Raw genomic sequence first — 16,961 nt, forward strand, 5'->3', positions numbered from 1 at the left:
AGCTTTAGCCATGGGTTAGTTGGTCTGCTTGTTTCTGGTTTTTATTGGCAACATACTGAGATATAATTTAGTTTACCCATTTAAATTGTACAATTCGGGGGCGCCTGGGTGGCTTGGTCGTTAAGCGTCTGCCTTCGGCTCAGGTCATGATCCCAGAGTCCTGGGATTGACTCCCGCATTCAGCTCCTTGCTCCATGGGAAACCTGCTTCTCCCTCTCCCACTCCCCCTGCTTGTGTTCCCTCTCTCGCTGTGTCTCTCGGTCAAATAAATAAAATCTTTAAAAAAAATTTTTTTGAAAAAAAATTGTACAATTCAATGGTTTTTAGTCTATTCACAGAGTAGTGCAACCATCACAATTTTGTAACATTTTCGAGTGTCTAGCAGACACTCCCCATTTCTTCCCAATCTCCCCAGCCCTAGGCAGCCACTATACCGCTTTGTCTCTAGATTTGCCTATTTTAGAACATTCCCTGTAAGTGGAATCAATATGCGATCCTTTGTGTACAGCCAGCTGTCTGGGATATAAGGAACCGAGGCTGTGAGGAGGGTCTCACAAGGGGCGCAGGGGAGCGAACTTCTGTCCGAGTCAGACAGGAAGCATGTGCCCTGGATGGACGGCAAGTCCTGAGGGCAGGGGAGGAGGCTCACGTTTTCACTGGTGCTGGTGAGCGGGCAGTCGGGACTGCTCACCTGGGTGGCTGCGTCTGGACAAATCAGGCCAGAGTGGAGGTGGGGTTACATTGTGTGCTGAGGGCACAGGAACTGGACTGCAGGCAGGAACAAGCAGGGAACTGGGGCCAAGACTGGTGTGTTCTTCCCGTAAGAATTTGCAAGAGACTCGTCCGTTACAGATAAGCAGGTAGGCACCCTGTGGGAGGCTGAGGGGTTGAGCCTACAGCACGGCCCATGCGGGAGTCTGTGGGCACAGCTGCAGTGCAGGGGGGCAAAGTCCCCTCCTGTCCCCTCCATGTGCTGCATTCTGATCTGGCTACTAGAGCTTGGAGCCTCTCTGGGTTTCTGATGGAGGACAGGCTCAGAAAGAGCATGAGAACCCAGAAGAGGGCAAAAAGTTCTGGCTCGTAAGAGCTAGCTCAAGAATAAGGGCACGGCCTGGGCGCATAAAGGAGCTAGGCCATGATCTCTGACACGAAGGCGGAGAGGCACCTAAGTGACAAACTGCAACAACCCCGTGTGCCCTGGGGCCCACTGCTGCCCTGGCCTGCTGCCAGTCTTCTGTGTCGTGGACTAGCGTGGACCTACCAGAGAGTTCTGCTCTGAGAACCACCCACAGCACCATGGGGCCACCATACTGCAAAGTAAAGCATGCATGGGCCCTCGGTGGCTGCCCTGTTTGCCCTCCGTTTTGCTGTCTTGTCCTGGGCGTCCTGACTCTCCCAAGCCCTGGCCTTTTTCCCTTACAGATTCTATTCCAAATCTCTGTCTTGGGTGGCACCCAGTTCCCTCTGTCTGGCTTCTGTGCCCTCTCTCACCATGTGACTCCCTCACTCCTCCCCCACCTTTCTTCTGTAGCCTTCTCCTAGTCATCTCTTGGCTGCAAGAACCTTGGACTCAGGATGCCTGCGTCACTCCTTCCTGACCCCCGTAATAGCGCCTGCGAGATGCAGAGCTCCTCCCCTGGCACTGGGTCCCCCAGCCCGCCCCGCCCTGCCTCAGTGTGGGCGGGGCCAGGGGAGGCAGTCAGCAGCAGGGAGCAAGCCTCCCCAACAGTGGCCCACCCATGGTGCTAGTGGGGGTCTGGCTTTGGCAAGAGCAGCTCTACACGACCCGAAGAGCGCAGCGAGGAGGGGCTCAAGGGAGCTGCAGTTCCTTCTAGGTCTGCTTCCAACCCAGATCCTAAAGCTTTGGGATGGAATGCATATTCAGGCTCCTGGGTGCCTGCAGTGGCCACCAGGGTCCTTTATCTTACCATGCATTACACTCACTGCTGGGTGCGGTGCCCAAAAGAGTGATTCACTGGCACGTCAAATGCTCCCATACCTGGTGCTCGTCAGAACCCACGGGGACTCTGGTCCAATTCCACAAATGAAAACGGTGGAGCCCTGCTTAACAATCTGCCCAAGTTACAAGCCACTGAGCGTGCGGCAAGGGGGACTTGGGTCTCCAGCCTGCCAGGTGAAAGCACTTCTGACCACAGACTCTCTGAGAAGGGCTGGAGGTCCAGCCCTGTCTTGTCTACTTACCGCCCCCCACACACCTGACTCCCTCCAGTGCTCTCCCCAGGCTGCCAACTTCACCCTGGCAGTGACTCCTGGCATGGGACGACACGGCCTCAGAGCCAGAGGGCTCCGCTCCCTCTCCAGCCAGGAAGTCTCCGCTGCCCAGCAGAGCCTTAGCACTCACCACACAGGCCACGTAATCAAACTCCCGCACTTTATTTCCGTAGAAAGCACTGGTCCCATCTCCAGGGCTACCGGAAGGTGGAGAAGCTCTGGGTGCTGCTGCAGGAGGCGTAGGGCACGCCCCGAGAGCGGATCTGCAGGGTATGGAAGGTGAGGGGTGGGTTGGGGCCTGAAGAGCCTGGGTTCAGGGACTCGGTGTGAGGCTCCATCACCGTCACGGGGACCGCATAGGACAGTATGTGGGGCCGGTCGTCATGGCGCCTCACGGTGCCCTGGCCCAGGAGGTGCAGGATACAGGAGAGGACATCGGTACTGTTGCAGGCAGACCCCCTACCGAGGCTGCTGACCAAACCCCGGGGAGGACATGGGCCCTTCTGCCAAGCGTCCAGGACCTGGGAAGGAGAGGGAAGGGGACACAGCAGGTGGCAGGCACCCAGCTGACTCCACCTCGAGCTCCCACTGCCAGCCAGTGAGCTCTAAGGCCTTTAGGCGTGCCCCAGCCTCCCCCCTCATCCACCTACAGGCTCCATGGTGAGCCAGAGGCTTCCAAGGTGGACAGGCCTCCTCCTGTGGGCTGCCCCCGACCCCGAAGCGCCCTCCCCCCCCCCCACCCCCGCCTACCCGACAGACAAGCTGGTCGATGTGCAGCCCCTCGTCCCCATGTGCCTTGAGCATTCGGACAATGAGGCAGTTCAGAAGGTTCCGTCTCTTCTCCAAGTTCCGACCCTCTTCATCCTCAGCTTTCAGGTATGTCTGAGGTGGGATGAGCCACACGTTGCCCCTCCTTGGCCTGGGCTCCTCGCTGGCATCTCGAATCTTGAGCACCCCTGAAATAAGCACTAGTCACCAGTGGGGGGCCCACGAGGAGGCTGAGAGCAGAGGCCCCTCTCCCCAAGTACATACCTCCTGGGACACCCTTTTGCTCTTGAAGGTCCAGGGGGCCTCTCGAAGAGGTAAGAGGCCCAATCGCCTGATCGAGCATGTCTGGAGAGAGCCCAGAGAGTGCCAGCAGACTCTCCACGGAGACAGCCTTAGAGAAGACGAAGGAAATACTCAGGGCTTCCCCAAAGAGTGGAGCAGAGAAGGGAGAGGGAGGGAGGATAGGGAGTTGAGGTTTAGGGAAGAGGGGTGAGGGACAAGGTACAGAGAGCAGGGCTGCCTAGCTGGGCTGGGCCACCTTCAGCTCGTTGAGATACAACAGCAACCACATCTGCACGGTGGACACGTGCAGGGTCTGGTCCCCAAACTGCAGCTCAGCCCGGCCCAACCACGTCCACTGCAGCCGCCGATGGGGTCCCATGTCCAGGGCCGGGTAGCTCTGACCTGAGACAGGTCAGGGGAGAGAAGGGGGTCAGGGCTGGTGAGGGGGGACTGTTGGTTGAGCCCTGCCCCTGCTAATCTCTGCCGAGCGTGCACCCCAGTGTTCATGGATCCTGTGCTTCCTGAACTTCCAGAGCTCAGCCTTCACCGTGCCCCTCTTGGGTAAGCCTCAGGTATCTGGGAGCCCACCCCGTGCCTCGCCTTGTGCCAGGGGACTCTGATCAGTGCCTTCCAGAAGTTCCCCTCCCTTTTTTTTTCCTAGGGAGACAAAACCATGAAGTGAGGAAGGCCTGGGCTCTCATCAAACTGGACTATCCACGATGAAAGAGGGAATGAGGTCTCCCTGGTTAGTCTGGGAGCCCCCCAACCCCCCCTGAGGGCAGGGTCTGAGTCTCTTCTCCCTATGCTGCTGCCCAGCCCAGGACCAGCCCCCAGTGGGAAGCTCAGGGGACGATGACTGACCAGGAGCCAGACCCCTGCCACGGGGGGCAAGTCCTTCCTGGTGGCCTCAGATGCCCCTGCTTCCATCCTCCCCACCTCCCACTCTCTAAAGAGAGTCCTGTGTTTGTTTTTAGGACAGAAAAGGCAACAGTCTGGGGACCTGGTGCTTGATAGCCCCTGCCCTCACCCCAAACGTAAGCTCCTTTCTTCTCAAATCCACTCCACTGAGGCTCTCACCCCAGGGCCCACCCCACCCGCAGGCTCCCTCCCTGAATGCCATCCTCTTCCTGGCTCCTCACTCTTGCTGTAGAAGTTGGAGTAGCGGTTCAAAGTGCCCCTGAGGTAGGAGGGCAGGCAGGTTCGGGGGTTCAGCGTGTGGCGGATGGAGGCAATGGGCCAGCAGCGTGGGGACAGGACTAGCACGGACACTTCGGGCATGGCCCCCTCATAGTAGAGATCCTCATCTTCCTCCTCGTCCTCCTCCCCCGCCATGTCTGTGGCTGTTGCTGCCCCAGCTCCCTCTGCTTCCTCTGCCTTCTCCTCCTTGTGCTCCTTGTCACTGGCCTCAAGGCACCCCTGAGGAAGAAACACGGGCTGCCCGACAGCCGCTGGGCCTCCTCTGGTCTACTCCTCGCCTCCTTCCCTTCCCACCCTCCCTTGGCCAGCGCCCACGCCCACCTGTATCTTCTTCTCGGTGTCGTCCAGCTTCAGGAGTTCCTGATCGAGCCGCTGGAGCTGGTAGACGTGAAACTGGCGTTGCAGCTCCTCGGAGGTGCTCAGGCTGCGCAGCATCTGCTGGGGGAGGCGGTTGGGGAAGCAGAGGCCGATCTGCTCCAGCACAGCCCCCTCCAGCCAGCTCGAGCCCAAGCTCAGGAGACGGTCTGCCATGTAGTGCCTGCAGCACACGCAGAGCAGGGCGGAGCCTCAGTGCGGCGGCAGCTCGGCCCCCCCGGCCCAAAGCCCGGACTCCCCGGGCCCGCGAGCTGGCGCCGGCCCTGCCCCCGCCTCTGCCATCCGTGTCCCCCCGCGCCCCCACCCCCCAGGTCTGCACTCACTGGTAGTAATGCTCGAAGGTGGTGGCTATCTCCAGGCCGGAGAAGATGAGGACCGTCTCCAGGCAGCGCTGCAGCTGCCCCAGCATCTCCATCCCCCGGGCTCCGCCAATCCTGCTGCCCTGGATCCGCTGGTCGATGTGCCGGGCGAACTGCTCGCTCACCTGCGCACGGAGAAGGGCACAGGGAAACCACGGTCAGGCGACTGGAGGAGGGGAGCGGGGCAGAGAGGAAGGTCTGAGCAAGTGCATAGAACAGCTGAGCTGCTTCCCAAGGTGGGCGACACTTACAGAACTCTTTTATAAAACCGTCAACAGTTGTGCAAGTTAACAATTAGGAGGTAGTTTTTTTTTAGAGATTTTATTTATTTATTTGACAGAGAGAGACACAGCGAGAGAGGGAACACAAGCAGGGGGAGTAGGAGAGGGAGAAGCAGGCTTCCCGCCGAGCAGGGAGCCCGATGCGGGGCTCGATCCCAGGACCCCGGGACCATGACCTGAGCCGAAGGCAGACGCTTAACGACTGAGCCACTCAGGCGCCCCAGGAGGTGTTTTTTTCACACTGAACGTTTCTAAAAATTAATCTAATCACAATAATTTAATGTGAGGAAATGATTTATGTGCACAGAGATGGTCCCACTGCAATGTCACTGATCAGACGGAAGGGTCGGAAGCAACTCCAGCAGCCGCTGTTCAGCTCCCCCTGCAGCGCTTAGCCTGGCTGACTTTATCACCTGCCCAACTGTGCACCTTCCCAGGAAGCCTGCAAACTTTGAGGAGAGGGACTTTGTCTATCTTCAGCTCTTATCACAGTGCCGGACACATCTGAAGCACTTACTACACATCTATGGAATGCTGGGAATGGTGGAGTAAATTCTAGTACACCCGTTAGATGGAATTCATACAAAAATAAAAAATAAGGACAAAGCAACACTGAAAAAGGCTTTTAAGGGAACAGTCAAGGGCGCCTGGGTGGCTCAGTCGTTAAACGTCTGCCTTCGGCTCAGGTCATGATCCCAGGGTCCTGGGATCGAGCCCCGCATCGGGCTCCCTGCTCAGCAGGAAGCCTGCTTCTCCCTCTCCCTCTGCCCCTACCCCCCCACTCATGCGCTATCTCTATCTCAAATAAATAAAATCTTAAAATATGTATATGTAATGGTCAAAAGACACCAGCATAAAGCATTTTAGCTACTTGTGGGTAAAGTGTTAAACCGTGCACACAAACAGAAAGAGCAAGTGTATCAAGATAGTATTAGGAGAGCACGCTGCAGGTCACTATCTGTGTCTTTGGTGTTTGAGCTCTCAAACACATGGTTCTACGCAAGCCCCGGCCCTTGCTGAATGGGCACGGAAGGGACGCCGCTGTGAGGAGGGGGGCACGGAGCGACTGCAGGGAGGGGCGTGGGCCAGAGGCGAGGCGGGAGGCTCACGTGGGCAGCTTTGAGGAACGGGAGCTTCAGCAGGCCCCCAGCACAGCCGTTGTGCAGGGCTAGCAAGAAGGCCGCCCTGGGCCCGAACAGCTCGGAGCTGGACTTCTGCAGGCTGTGAAAGTGTTCGCAGTAGCGCGGCACGAAGTCGTCATCCCGCCAGCGCGAGGTCAGGAAGCTGCTGGCCTGCAGGGAGGCGGCCGCGGCGTGAGGGCACGGCCCCGCAGGCCGCCGGCCGCCTCCCCTCCCCGGCACCTGCTCCTGCCCACCTGCTCCTCCACCACCGCCCGCCAACAGCGGGTCAGGTTTCTCACGATGCTGCTGGGAAGCCCCCGGGTGGCCAGGGAGCTCCAGTCGTGGCTGCGGTTTCTGCCCTCTGTGGAGACAGGGGAAGGGCCGGAGGCAGGGGCAGCCCTCAGCTTGGGGGTCCTCAGACCAGGGTGAGCCCTGGGGCCTTTCCTGACGTGCTGCCCGCCCCCTCCCCGCCGTGAGGCTCCTGGGTGGGGGTGACACAAACCGGGAAGATGAACAGCTGGGTGGGGCGGGAAAGCGTGAGACGGAAGGCTGGAGGGTGCGAGCGGGGGGCCGCAGAGAGACGCTTCTCACCGACCTCCCACCGGAACCGCAGGTACTCACTGGGCCGGGGAGCGGCCACCGCTGGAGGGGGCGCCTCGCAGGGCTCCACGTGCACGAGCAGGTGGGTGAGGCGGCGCACCCGGGAGGAGAAAGCAGCCGCGCGGCTCTGGGGGTTGTGGGCCGCCTCCCGACACTCCAGGTACTGGTCCAGCAGCCAGCCCAGGGGGCTGATGCCATCCTCATCTGGAGGTGGGGAAAAACAAGCCAAGGCAGGGCGTGTCTCCAGGGCAGTGGGAGAGGCTGGGCTGGACAGAAGCACCGAGAATGAGGGATCGGACGGAAGGTACCGGGTGGCGGGGGTGGGGGCAGCTAGCAAGGCCCCCTTTATGGTGTCAGCTGGGAGACATGGGAAAGGAGATGGCCCCTGGGCTGGGAGAAGAGGGGCACTGGGGTACCAAACCACTGCAGGTACCAAAAGGGCCAAGAACATAATGTAGGTGGCTCTATGGCAGAGCAAGAAGGGGCTGGTTAGTGGGGCCAAGGGTCAGGACGGTTACCGGGGGAGGTGATGTTCTGCACCAGGGGGCTGACCAGGGCCTCCCAGCAGGTCTTGCCCAGCGCTTGGGCGGCCTCGTCATCAGGGAGGAAGCGATCGGCAAAATTCTGCTCCTGGCGCAGAGCCCCGTTGAGTCTGGGGGTGAGGATGGGGGAGGCAGGTGTCAGGGGCTCGAGGCGTAAGTTACCCCAGCATTTGCCCAGCCTAAGACGGCCCGGCTAGCCCCTACCAGCCAGACCCAATCTCTACCCAGTACTTCGAAGCTCCCCTGCGTTAACTGGCACATCCCACCCCCCGCCCACCACAGAAGTCTCTTCTTTCCATTCTTTCTTTCCTTCCCCAAACTGTAGAACACCCCAGCCGCCTCCCCAAGCATGTTAACCCTCCCTCGAACCCCACCCAGGGTATACTCTTACCTTTCACACACACACACAGCCACACACACATGCTCGCGCACACCTAGAACTCAGGTGCAGGAGGCTCCGGCGGTCCTCCGCTATGTCCTGGCTCCAGGCCTGGGCCCGCACCATGTAGAAAAGGCGTGTATGACGGCACAGCTGCTCCCGAAACACCGGCCAGAAGGTGGGCTTGGGGCCCAGGACCTCCAACCCCCGGATGCGCGTGTCGATGCCACCCTGCGAGGGACACAGGCCTGTCTTCAGCTGCCCCACGCCCCCCTCCGAGTGCACTGGGGTCAGGCACACCTTTGTGCCTTACTCCTGGAGTTGCCCTTGCCCTGGGCTGGAGCCCTGGCTCAAGATCTGCAACAGGTACAGAACCCAGAGCTCCACAGCCCTAAACCACACCCCAGGCCCCTGGCAAACCTGCTGGCAGCGCTTTATGCGGATCTGGATGATGGGCCAGAAGCGGTTCAGGTTCTCCAGGAGGATCACCCGGCTGGCGGAGGGCATCACGTTGACCTGGTGCGGGGCACAGGGGGCTGTCAGCTCCCCGTGTGTGGATGGCAGTGCTCACAGCACCCACACCGGCTCCTGTTCCCTCCTCCCTCAGCCCAGGCGGGTGTGGGGTCCTGACCAAGGGCTCCCAATGCCACCCTCACTGCTTGGGGCCTGATGTCGTCACAACGGCACAGGGAGAAAGGACTCTACTTCCTAGGGGGCTCCAGACGGGAAGAACTCAGGCGTTCAGGAGTCTGGGCAGGAGGGCGGGCCCTGTGAAGGCTGATCTAATGGCATGCGGGTCCCTACCGAGTTGAGTTGTGTGTTAAGAGAGCTGGCGCTGTCGCCCCCAAACACCACCACCCTGGCCGGCATGTAGCTCGAGTCTTCGCCAGCCACCAGCAGAGTTAGCTGCCTGGGAGCAGGGATGAGGAAACCATCAGGACCGGAACGAGTCGTGTCCTTGGAGACACAGCCAAGGGGACTCTCTGGTCATGTGTGGGCTCGAGGGGGGCCGTGGTGCTTCCCCCAAGACAAACACAAGGAAGTCACGACAAAGTGCGTATGCCGTGGGGCGCGTTACCTGATGAGGACGCCCTGGCGCATGTGCAAGGTGATGTAGTGGGAGCCGGCGCTGCCGCTGGACTCCCAGTAGGTCTTGGGGTTGCGGTCCATCAGCTTGCTGGCCCGGTGTGGGTTGGAGGACACCTCCACCTTCTCCCAGCACTTGTCCTCCTTCACTTCCACACTGGAGCCTGAGGGCAAGGGGGAGGGGCGGCCGTCAGAGCCCGGTAGGTGTGGGGGGAAAACAGACACAGGCGTAGGGGTGTGGCGTAAGGCGGGGACAGGCACAGACCCTGGCACAGATATCTGAGGAACACGTCAAAGAAGGGGATGTTGATGGGTCGGTGGGTCCGTCTATGGTCTTCGATCTGGCCCAGCACCATCTGCAGCCGGAACATCAGAGAGAAGCGGCTCGGGGAGGAGGGAGGAGCACATGTGGAGAGCACATGCAAACACGTATGGAAGAAAGACCCAGCAGCAATGGGACTTCCTCCAGAACCCTGGCGCGGCAGGGCCTGGTGGGGAAGGGGGTGCAGAGAACAAATGCCCTTGGGTTCACTGGACTCTCCTGCCTTTCCCAGCTGCAGGAATACAGCCTCTTCCCCCGCCACTGCTCAGAGCTCATGTTCTTACCCAGAGGCGAACCCACAAGCAGCCCCCTGTCCTCCCTCCTGACCTGGATACAGCCTCCCAGGATGTTGGTGGTGAGTTTCCGGTAGAGGTGGGCATGCTTCTCACACTTGAACACCATGTCCCGCAGCTCCTGAGCCAGCTCCAGTTTTCCCAGGTGCTTTTCCAGGGCCTTGGAGATGGCATCTCGGGCTCCAAGCTGATTCAGCACCACAGCATAGTCCCTACTCACGGAGGCTAGGCGGTGCAGGAAAAAGATCAGCTCCTGGAGCACCTGAGGTGGGGACAGGGCTGGTGAATAAAGGGGACGAGGCCCGGGCCACAGGGAATCTTCTGGAGTATTTACTATGCACCCACTGTGGTATATAGGTGCTAGGGCTACTGCAGTGAATGGACAACAGGAACAAGGGCTGGGTGGAGTTGGAGAACCCGAGGCAGACACGGAAAAGCTAAGAGATGCTCTGCCATCCTGGGGTGCTTGACGACTGATTATGTTGGCAATAGGTGCAGAGAGCTTCCCAGGTGGTTCCTTTTTAGGCCATGTCCCAAGAACCAGTTGTGGGGCTGCATTTTGAGATGCTCAGGCCCCAAGCACAGATACCTGGTGGCAGGGAGGGGGTGGAGAGGGACACTCAGTGAGTCCACCTGCGAAATGAAAATCTGGGTAACCGCCAAAGGTGTGCACGGCAGACACACCCTGCCAGGCCTTCCAAGCCCAGGACCTCTCTGGGGCGGGGGGCCCTGAGGTATGCTGATCCCTCTGCCTCCTGCATCCCCCCGTCCCCCAACAGGCCCAACCAAACAGGAGCTACTGAGGCTTCTCATGTAATATAGACGTAACCTTTGTGTAAGAAAGGAGATGGCAAATAAGATCAAACGCTTGGGCTTATTTATATTTGCATAAGGCCCACAGGAAGTACACATAAATTAATATGAGTGGTAACCAATAAGGGACTTGGGGAGAGGCAATGGGAAAATTAGGTGGAAGTGAGAACAGTGGAAGTGAGAATTCTCAGTGTAGACCTTGTTCTACTGTTTTGATTTGTAACTGTATGAATGTATTACCTATTTGAAAAAAAAAAAAATTCGATTTTAAAAACAAATCCCAAACCAGGAGCACAGAGGCTCCATTGTGCCCTCCGGAGCCTGGCCCAGGGGGCCTGCCTCGTCAGAGGCTGCCTTGCGGCCTCTCCCTCCAGCAGCATCTCCGCAGAGCAGGGTGGGGGTACCTCTCGGTCAGTGTCTGGTGACCGCAGGCAGGCCATGCAGGCGTCCATGGCCTCGTGCCAGGGGAGAAGCAGTGCCTCGGGGAAGTCCACCAGCTGCATCAGGATTCTGGGGAGTGGAGGTGGGGAGGCAGGAGGAGAGAGATGTGCAGCTAGCCTCAGAGACCCCTTGGCCCCATGCCCTGCCCCACCCCCTCACCTCAGAACGGTCAGGTGCAGGGGCTTGTTGGCCGCCGGGCTGGCCAGGCTCCGCATCAGGGTAAGGAAGGGCTGGGGCTGCCACTGCAGCTGGAGCAGGAACGGCTTGATCTCTGTCTCCTGGGGCCGCCCCGAGCTGAGGGCTTGCTCCAGGTCCAGGAAGTTTCTCCCAGGCGGACCGCAGCCCTCCATCAGTCGCCGCAGAGGAGTATCGGGATACTGAGTTGGGGGTTCTTTTCCTACAGGAAGGTGGACGTCACAAGAGTTGGCCGTGGTCGGTGCGGTTAAGATCAGAAAAGGACAGACACAATTATAACTCCTAATCTCTCCTAAAAATGTTTTTTTTGCGGGGGGAGGTCCCCCTAAAAATTAGTATGGGGATCTTAGAGCATCTCTTAATGTATTTATAAGACTGCTCTGTGACAAATCTTGTGTTTTATATTCTTAAAATAGCAAAGGAGCCTCCCGTCTGCAAATAGCAGAGCATTTCCCTGTATCTAAAAGCACGCAATAATTTGGCTTTCTCTGCAACAGAAAAAGTTCAATGTGGGGGCTTATGAGGCTTCAGATCTCTTTCAATGTTCTGACTTTCCATCCTCTCCCTCTCGCTGGAGGGAGCTGCTCTACGCTTCATCTTCTTCCTCAGGTGCCAACTCTTCCAGACAGGAGGGCACCAGAATTGGCACAGACACTTCTCCTGGGCTGAAGCCCTCCCAGAGGCCAGCCTGCAGAACTGCTGCAAAGTCTGGCTAGCACCCCACCTTCCCCTCTGGCTGCACCTGCTGATTCCTGAGGCTGGGCCCGGGCTTCCAGCAGGGTTGGGTAAGCTGGCTGCCTCGCCAGGGCCTCGGGCCCATATTTCCTGTAGACACGGCAGTTGAGCAGGTCCCTGAGAGCGCTGTCATCGAGTCGCTGTGGCAGAGCCAGCAGCAGGTCCTGGGCCAACTCTATGGGCACGGCCAGCTCAGCTAGGATCTCATCATCCAGAACCTGTTGTCGGGGAGAAGGTCTCACTGTGGGTAGCCCTGCCGGCACAGAGGCTCCAGGGGCCACTTGGTAGGGGTGGGGATCTCCACACAGGCCTTCTCCATCCTGAAGCTCTCCTGGCTGGCAGCTGCCTCCTCGCACACAGCTTGCCAATGCCTCTGAACATTCTAGATCCCTCCCCTGCAGCCCCTTACACTGTGGACCTCCACTCCCCATCCTAAGCCTCCCAAATGCTCTATCAGTCCAGCCCTTGCCATGAGCCCTCCAACTTCTGGGTGTCTCCAGGCTGGCTCTACCTCCCCATCCAAGTTCTCCTGGAGGATCTGGAGAACCTCCTGATGGTTGGGTCCATTGAGCTTCTTGATGAAGAAGAGGAGTTCCCACCACTCCGCCTGGGACAGGTGTTCACTCTCTTCAGCATCCTCATCCTCAGGCAGAACATAGGGCACTGCATAGAGCTCTTTCATGGGCTTCCACCTCCAGGAGGGCAGAGCTGTGGAAACAGGTCAGAGGGCCCAGAGATGTCATTGTCTGCCGGGCCAGACCACTGCTCCTGTGCTCAGCGTGGACCCTGCTTCCTCTCCGGGCTCACCTACACCCAGGGCTCCACTGACCGCTGCCCCGTGGTACTCATCAGCCTCAACCACATCCTCAATGTCTTCCTCAAAGCCCAGAATTTCCAGCATGTGCCAGTGTACCCAGTAGGTGCGGCCCGTTGACTCCCAAAACACCTGGAGGACATGGGGAAAAAAGAGAGAGAAAGGGAAGAGATGGCTCACTTAATGGCTAGTGGTGGCCCAATGATGAGAACATACAGCTCTCTGGCTGACCACCCGGCCAGGTTTGGAACAACCTCCAAACAATACAACGCTGGCCTATGGAGGACACGAACATACACACAAAGGCTGCCTTCTCCTATGGGAATAGGCTCTGCTTCTCCCACCCATCCTTGATGGCTTATGCCCCCCCCACCCCCTTCCTCCTGGCCTCAGCTACTCTCTCCCTGACCCTGACCTTTGGGAAAGTCTTGCCGTATCCGTTTCTTCCTGAACTCATGGCCTCCCCAGCCCCGATTTTCTCGGCCCTCCAAATGGCCCCCCTCTTACCTGCTGACCCCCTTTAACCATTCCAATCCCCAGGTTTTCTCCCGGGGTGGCCTGCCAGAGCCCCCTGCATAGAAGCCCCAGTTATGCTCCCCCAGCTAGATCCCCACCGGCGTCCCCCACGCACCTTCGCTCACCTGCACGGGGGGCACACCATTGTTGCTCTGACGGAACTCGCCCTCGTCCCCAGCGCTGACCTCCTCATAGTCCTCCAGCATGCGCACTCGCATCCCGGCCTGCAGCGTCTCTCGCACGTACAAGGCGTAAGTGTTGCCACTTGCAAACTCAGAGCGAGGGCGGAACCTCCTTGACCTCCTAATGGAGGGCTGGGCCCGGGTGGGAGGCAGCCCCGGGTTGGCCTCTGCCAGCTGGGGCTGGAAGATGGAGCAGGAGGACCGTGCCGAGGGCCCCTGTCTGCTCGAGGCCCAGTCCCAGCGCATGGCCTGCACCAGCTCTGAGATCAGCGTGCCCATGGCCATGCTGAACTCCAGCTCCAATCGATCCCTTTCCCCACTCAACTCCTCGGGAGCAGAGTTCTGGGCTCCCGGTTCTGCAGTGCTGTCATTCAGCTGGTCCAGAAGGGAAGTGACATGCAAATAGCGCTTCACCAGGGAGAAGAGCAGCCTTCCTGGGACCTGTGGGATGAAACCGTGGGCCTATATCCACCTTGTCCCAGCTTTAGCTCCTCTTTCCACTCCATCCTTTAAGGACAGGTACAAAGGCCTGGTCCCTAGATCTTGTTTAGAGCCCCCGCCCCCAGTACCTCCCCACAGAATACCTGTGGCAGCTGAATGCCCTCGAAAGACATGGGGTGTTCAGAGAGCGTGGCCTGTGCAAACAGGGCTAGCAGAGCACAGCGGCTGTCAAAATCCAGGTGTTTCTCAATGGCCTCTTGCTGGCTCAGCGACAGAAGGATCTGGGTCCGGGTCCCTGAAACCCACACCCCAGAGTCAGTAACGGCTTCCTCACATGCCCTTCCCAGGCTTCCCTCCTAGACCCTCTACCCTCTCAGTCCAATCCCTTTGTCACCACGCATTAGGGATGACATGATTTGCTGATTTGCTTCAAAAGCAACCACTTACTATCTTTTCTATATACGTATTTCGTATACATATATATCCTGCAATAATCTAATATCTTAACTCTTCCTTTGCATAGAGATCCAATTAATAGGAGGTTCTTGAGGATTCAGCCCTTCCTCTTTCTTTTATTATTTTTTAAGTAAACTCTGTGCCCAAAATGGGGCTTGAACTCACGACCCCTGGGATGAAGAGTCGCATGCTCTCCTGACTGAGCCAGCCTTCCTCTTCCTACAGAGATGTCCCCACCTACCTTCCTACCTCCTTTTCTTTCACCTCAAAGAGAAGGGCAACAGAATCATTCAGGCACTGATGAGGCAGAGGCTCCTGCCACAGTGTCCTGTGGGGCCCTGGGCTGACCTAGCTTCCCCTTCCTTTGGCCCCACACTGTTCCTCACCAGCATCATGGGAGGCCAGGGCTTGGATCATCCGGCCCGCGCTCCAGCGGATCTGATAATCAGGACTACTCAACATGTGCATGAGCAGGTCCAGGACCCTTGGGTCTTTGAACACCCCGGTCAGGGGTTCGATACTGGCGTAGGCACTGAGTACGTGGACCGTGTGAAGCAGAGGGGCAGGAGGGATGGTGCCCGCACACTCCTCCAGCTGCCGGAGGGCCCTCTGAATCAAAGACTTCACATCGGTTTCCATTTCCCCCAGCACAGATTTGTCCAGGGCCCCAGCATCCCCTGCAATCTCCTGTGAGGGCCCAATGACTTGTCCATCCTCGTCCAGCATCTTGTGGCAGTTGGCATAGATCTCGTCGTTGGACATCCACAGCAGGATGTGCTCAGCCTTGCAGTCCACTTGGCTAGAGTCCCCTTCCCCGTCTTCTCCGCGCCGGAGGACGAGCCAGCGGATCTGGTACTCAGGATGCCCATCGTGGCCCACGCGCTGGCGGATCAGCTCGTCCGGATAGGCGTGCAAGCCCGGCCCCAGGGGCACTCTGAATTCCCTGTAGCGGAGCTCCCCTACCATGCCGGCACCTGAGACACACAAGCAGAAGAGAACAGGGAAGCTAAAATGAAAATCAAGGACATCCAGGAGTTGGGAAAGCAAATGTGGTAACAGCTGTCCCGTTGACTGGGGTAAAGCAGGGCCCAGGAGTTGCCTGCTGCAGGCTGGGTGGGGCCAGGCCTCAGCAGGGGAACACTGGGGTGTTTGTTCTAAGAACACAAAGTTTGGTTGAAAGGAGGGTCCAAGGCCCTGCAGCCTGGAGTGGGTTGGTTTGGAGCAGTGGGAAGGGGACAGTGGGGGCAGGGCAGCCTTGGAGTTACAAGTGAATCCCAAGGCCCTGGGACAGGCAGCAGCCCTGAGAAGGAGATACAGGACGCCCAGAGGGGTGTAGGGGGGGGTGCGGGTGCGGGGGGGGGCATGTTGGGGAGTGAGACCCCGAGTGTGTCTGGGAAGGGACGCCAGGTCCAATGGTTGAAGCGCAGGAGCGTGTCACAGAGACAAGAGACCCGGAGAACTGTTGGTGGAGTGGGGTGGGGGGAGGGCAAGGCGCTATGGGCTGGGAGAGGCTGGTGGGCTGCGGGCGCGGACGACTGGAGACGCTGGAGCAGCAAGCCGGTGGGGGAGACGGGAGACCCAGGACAGGGTCACGGGAGACCCGGTGGGTGAGCGGCGGGAGGCAGGTGGACGCGAGGGCCCGGGGGCGCGCGGCAAGGTGCGGGGGAGGGGGCTAGGCCACATGGACGAGAATCCCAAGGCACTGTGGAACTGGGCTGAGGGGGGTGGCGCGAGATCGGGTAGGCGCTCGGCCGGTGGCGAGTGTGCGGAGGAAAACCCAGGGAAGGGGCAGGGGCCGCGGCGGGGCTCTGGCCACCTCAGAAGTCGATGGGGGTCCCGGCGCGAGGCCTGTCCTTCGCGGAGCTAGGGACGCGGCGCAGACGATGGCGGCGATGCTGGCGGAGATTTGGGCCCCGCCTGGGCCCCTGAGGGGGTCGAAGCGGAGAGGCGGGAGGGGCGTGCCTCCGAAGGACAGGCGGGCGGGCAGGGGGCGTGGCGCGCAGGGACCGAGCCCCTCGGGGCGGCCACTGTCACCGTCCGCGCGCACAAGGCCGCCGGGGCGGGCCAGCCAGGGCGGGGTGGGACCGGGCCCAGCCAGCGGCGCCGCTCGCCCAGCTCCGGGGGCGCCGTCACCCGCCCGGAGCGGCGGCTCGTTTCCGCTGGCTCCAGCGGAAAGCTGGGGGCCCTGGGAGAGCGCCGGGGCGGAGTCGCCGGTGCCACCTCGGCGACGCGCGGCACCTCCTCCGCGCCGCCTTTTCCTCTTCCTTTTCGCCCTCCCTCCTCCCACCGGAAGTGCTCTCCCCAATTCCCGAAGTCGGAATCGGAGACGACCTTGGAGGTCATTTATTTCCGCCCCCTCCGTTAGAGAAAAGAAATGAGACGGGGGCGGGGGGGGGGGCGGGTAGGCTGGAAATGAGGGGGGAGCAGCTCCGGTCTTTGCCGAATATTGTCCTTTCCTTTCTCCTCTCCCATCCTTGTTTGCGCCTGTGTTTTTTGCCCCGGTCTAGTATGTACCACCCTCCCTCCCAAAA

The 16,961-nt window shown here is 59.5% G+C and overlaps 1 protein-coding gene across 3 annotated transcripts; it reads right to left on the reverse strand.

Annotated features, from left to right (window-relative positions):
- Nucleotides 1-2,375: 2,375 nt before the first annotated feature.
- On the reverse strand, nt 2,376-16,788 carry CUL7 (cullin 7). 3 transcript variants are annotated; one of them, XM_045869931.3, is made up of 26 exons: nt 16,247-16,784; nt 14,817-15,404; nt 14,118-14,269; nt 13,477-13,974; nt 12,829-12,967; nt 12,533-12,729; nt 12,029-12,239; nt 11,251-11,488; nt 11,055-11,160; nt 9,872-10,099; nt 9,488-9,578; nt 9,215-9,386; nt 8,941-9,046; nt 8,557-8,652; nt 8,192-8,367; nt 7,734-7,867; nt 7,237-7,419; nt 6,870-6,976; nt 6,604-6,786; nt 5,178-5,338; nt 4,801-5,017; nt 4,422-4,716; nt 3,539-3,684; nt 3,265-3,391; nt 2,983-3,188; nt 2,376-2,753 (listed from the first exon to the last, which is right to left on the reverse strand). In XM_045869931.3, the coding sequence occupies exons 2-26, from the start codon at nt 15,394-15,396 to the stop codon at nt 2,430-2,432; spliced, it is 5,073 nt and encodes a 1,690-aa protein (XP_045725887.1). In that variant the 5' UTR covers nt 15,397-15,404; nt 16,247-16,784; the 3' UTR covers nt 2,376-2,429. The 3 variants fall into 3 exon arrangements, 2 of the variants coding, with proteins under 2 accessions (XP_045725887.1, XP_045725888.1); XM_045869932.3 differs by having other exon boundaries at nt 4,422-4,698; nt 16,247-16,783; XR_010413626.1 differs by lacking the exon at nt 4,422-4,716 and having other exon boundaries at nt 16,247-16,788.
- Nucleotides 16,789-16,961: the final 173 nt, after the last annotated feature.

This window comes from Mirounga angustirostris, unplaced genomic scaffold (genome assembly GCF_029215605.1).
Source record: "Mirounga angustirostris isolate CCGP_5_RB_7025 unplaced genomic scaffold, mMirAng1.0.hap1 SCAF_8, whole genome shotgun sequence".
Taxonomy (NCBI): domain Eukaryota; kingdom Metazoa; phylum Chordata; class Mammalia; order Carnivora; family Phocidae; genus Mirounga; species Mirounga angustirostris.

What these genes read in the sequence shown, in the direction of transcription:
- CUL7 (XM_045869931.3), bottom strand. Translation starts at nt 15,396, where the DNA reads ATGGTAGGGGAGCTCCGCTACAGGGAATTCAGAGTGCCCCTGGGGCCG. An exon ending in GCATAAAGCGCTGCCAGCAG is followed by an intron (nt 8,368 to 8,556) that starts GTTTGCCAGGGG and finishes TGTCCCTCGCAG; the next exon opens with GGTGGCATCGACACGCGCAT. An exon ending in GCAGAACATCACCTCCCCCG is followed by an intron (nt 7,420 to 7,733) that starts GTAACCGTCCTG and finishes CCCCACCTCCAG; the next exon opens with ATGAGGATGGCATCAGCCCC.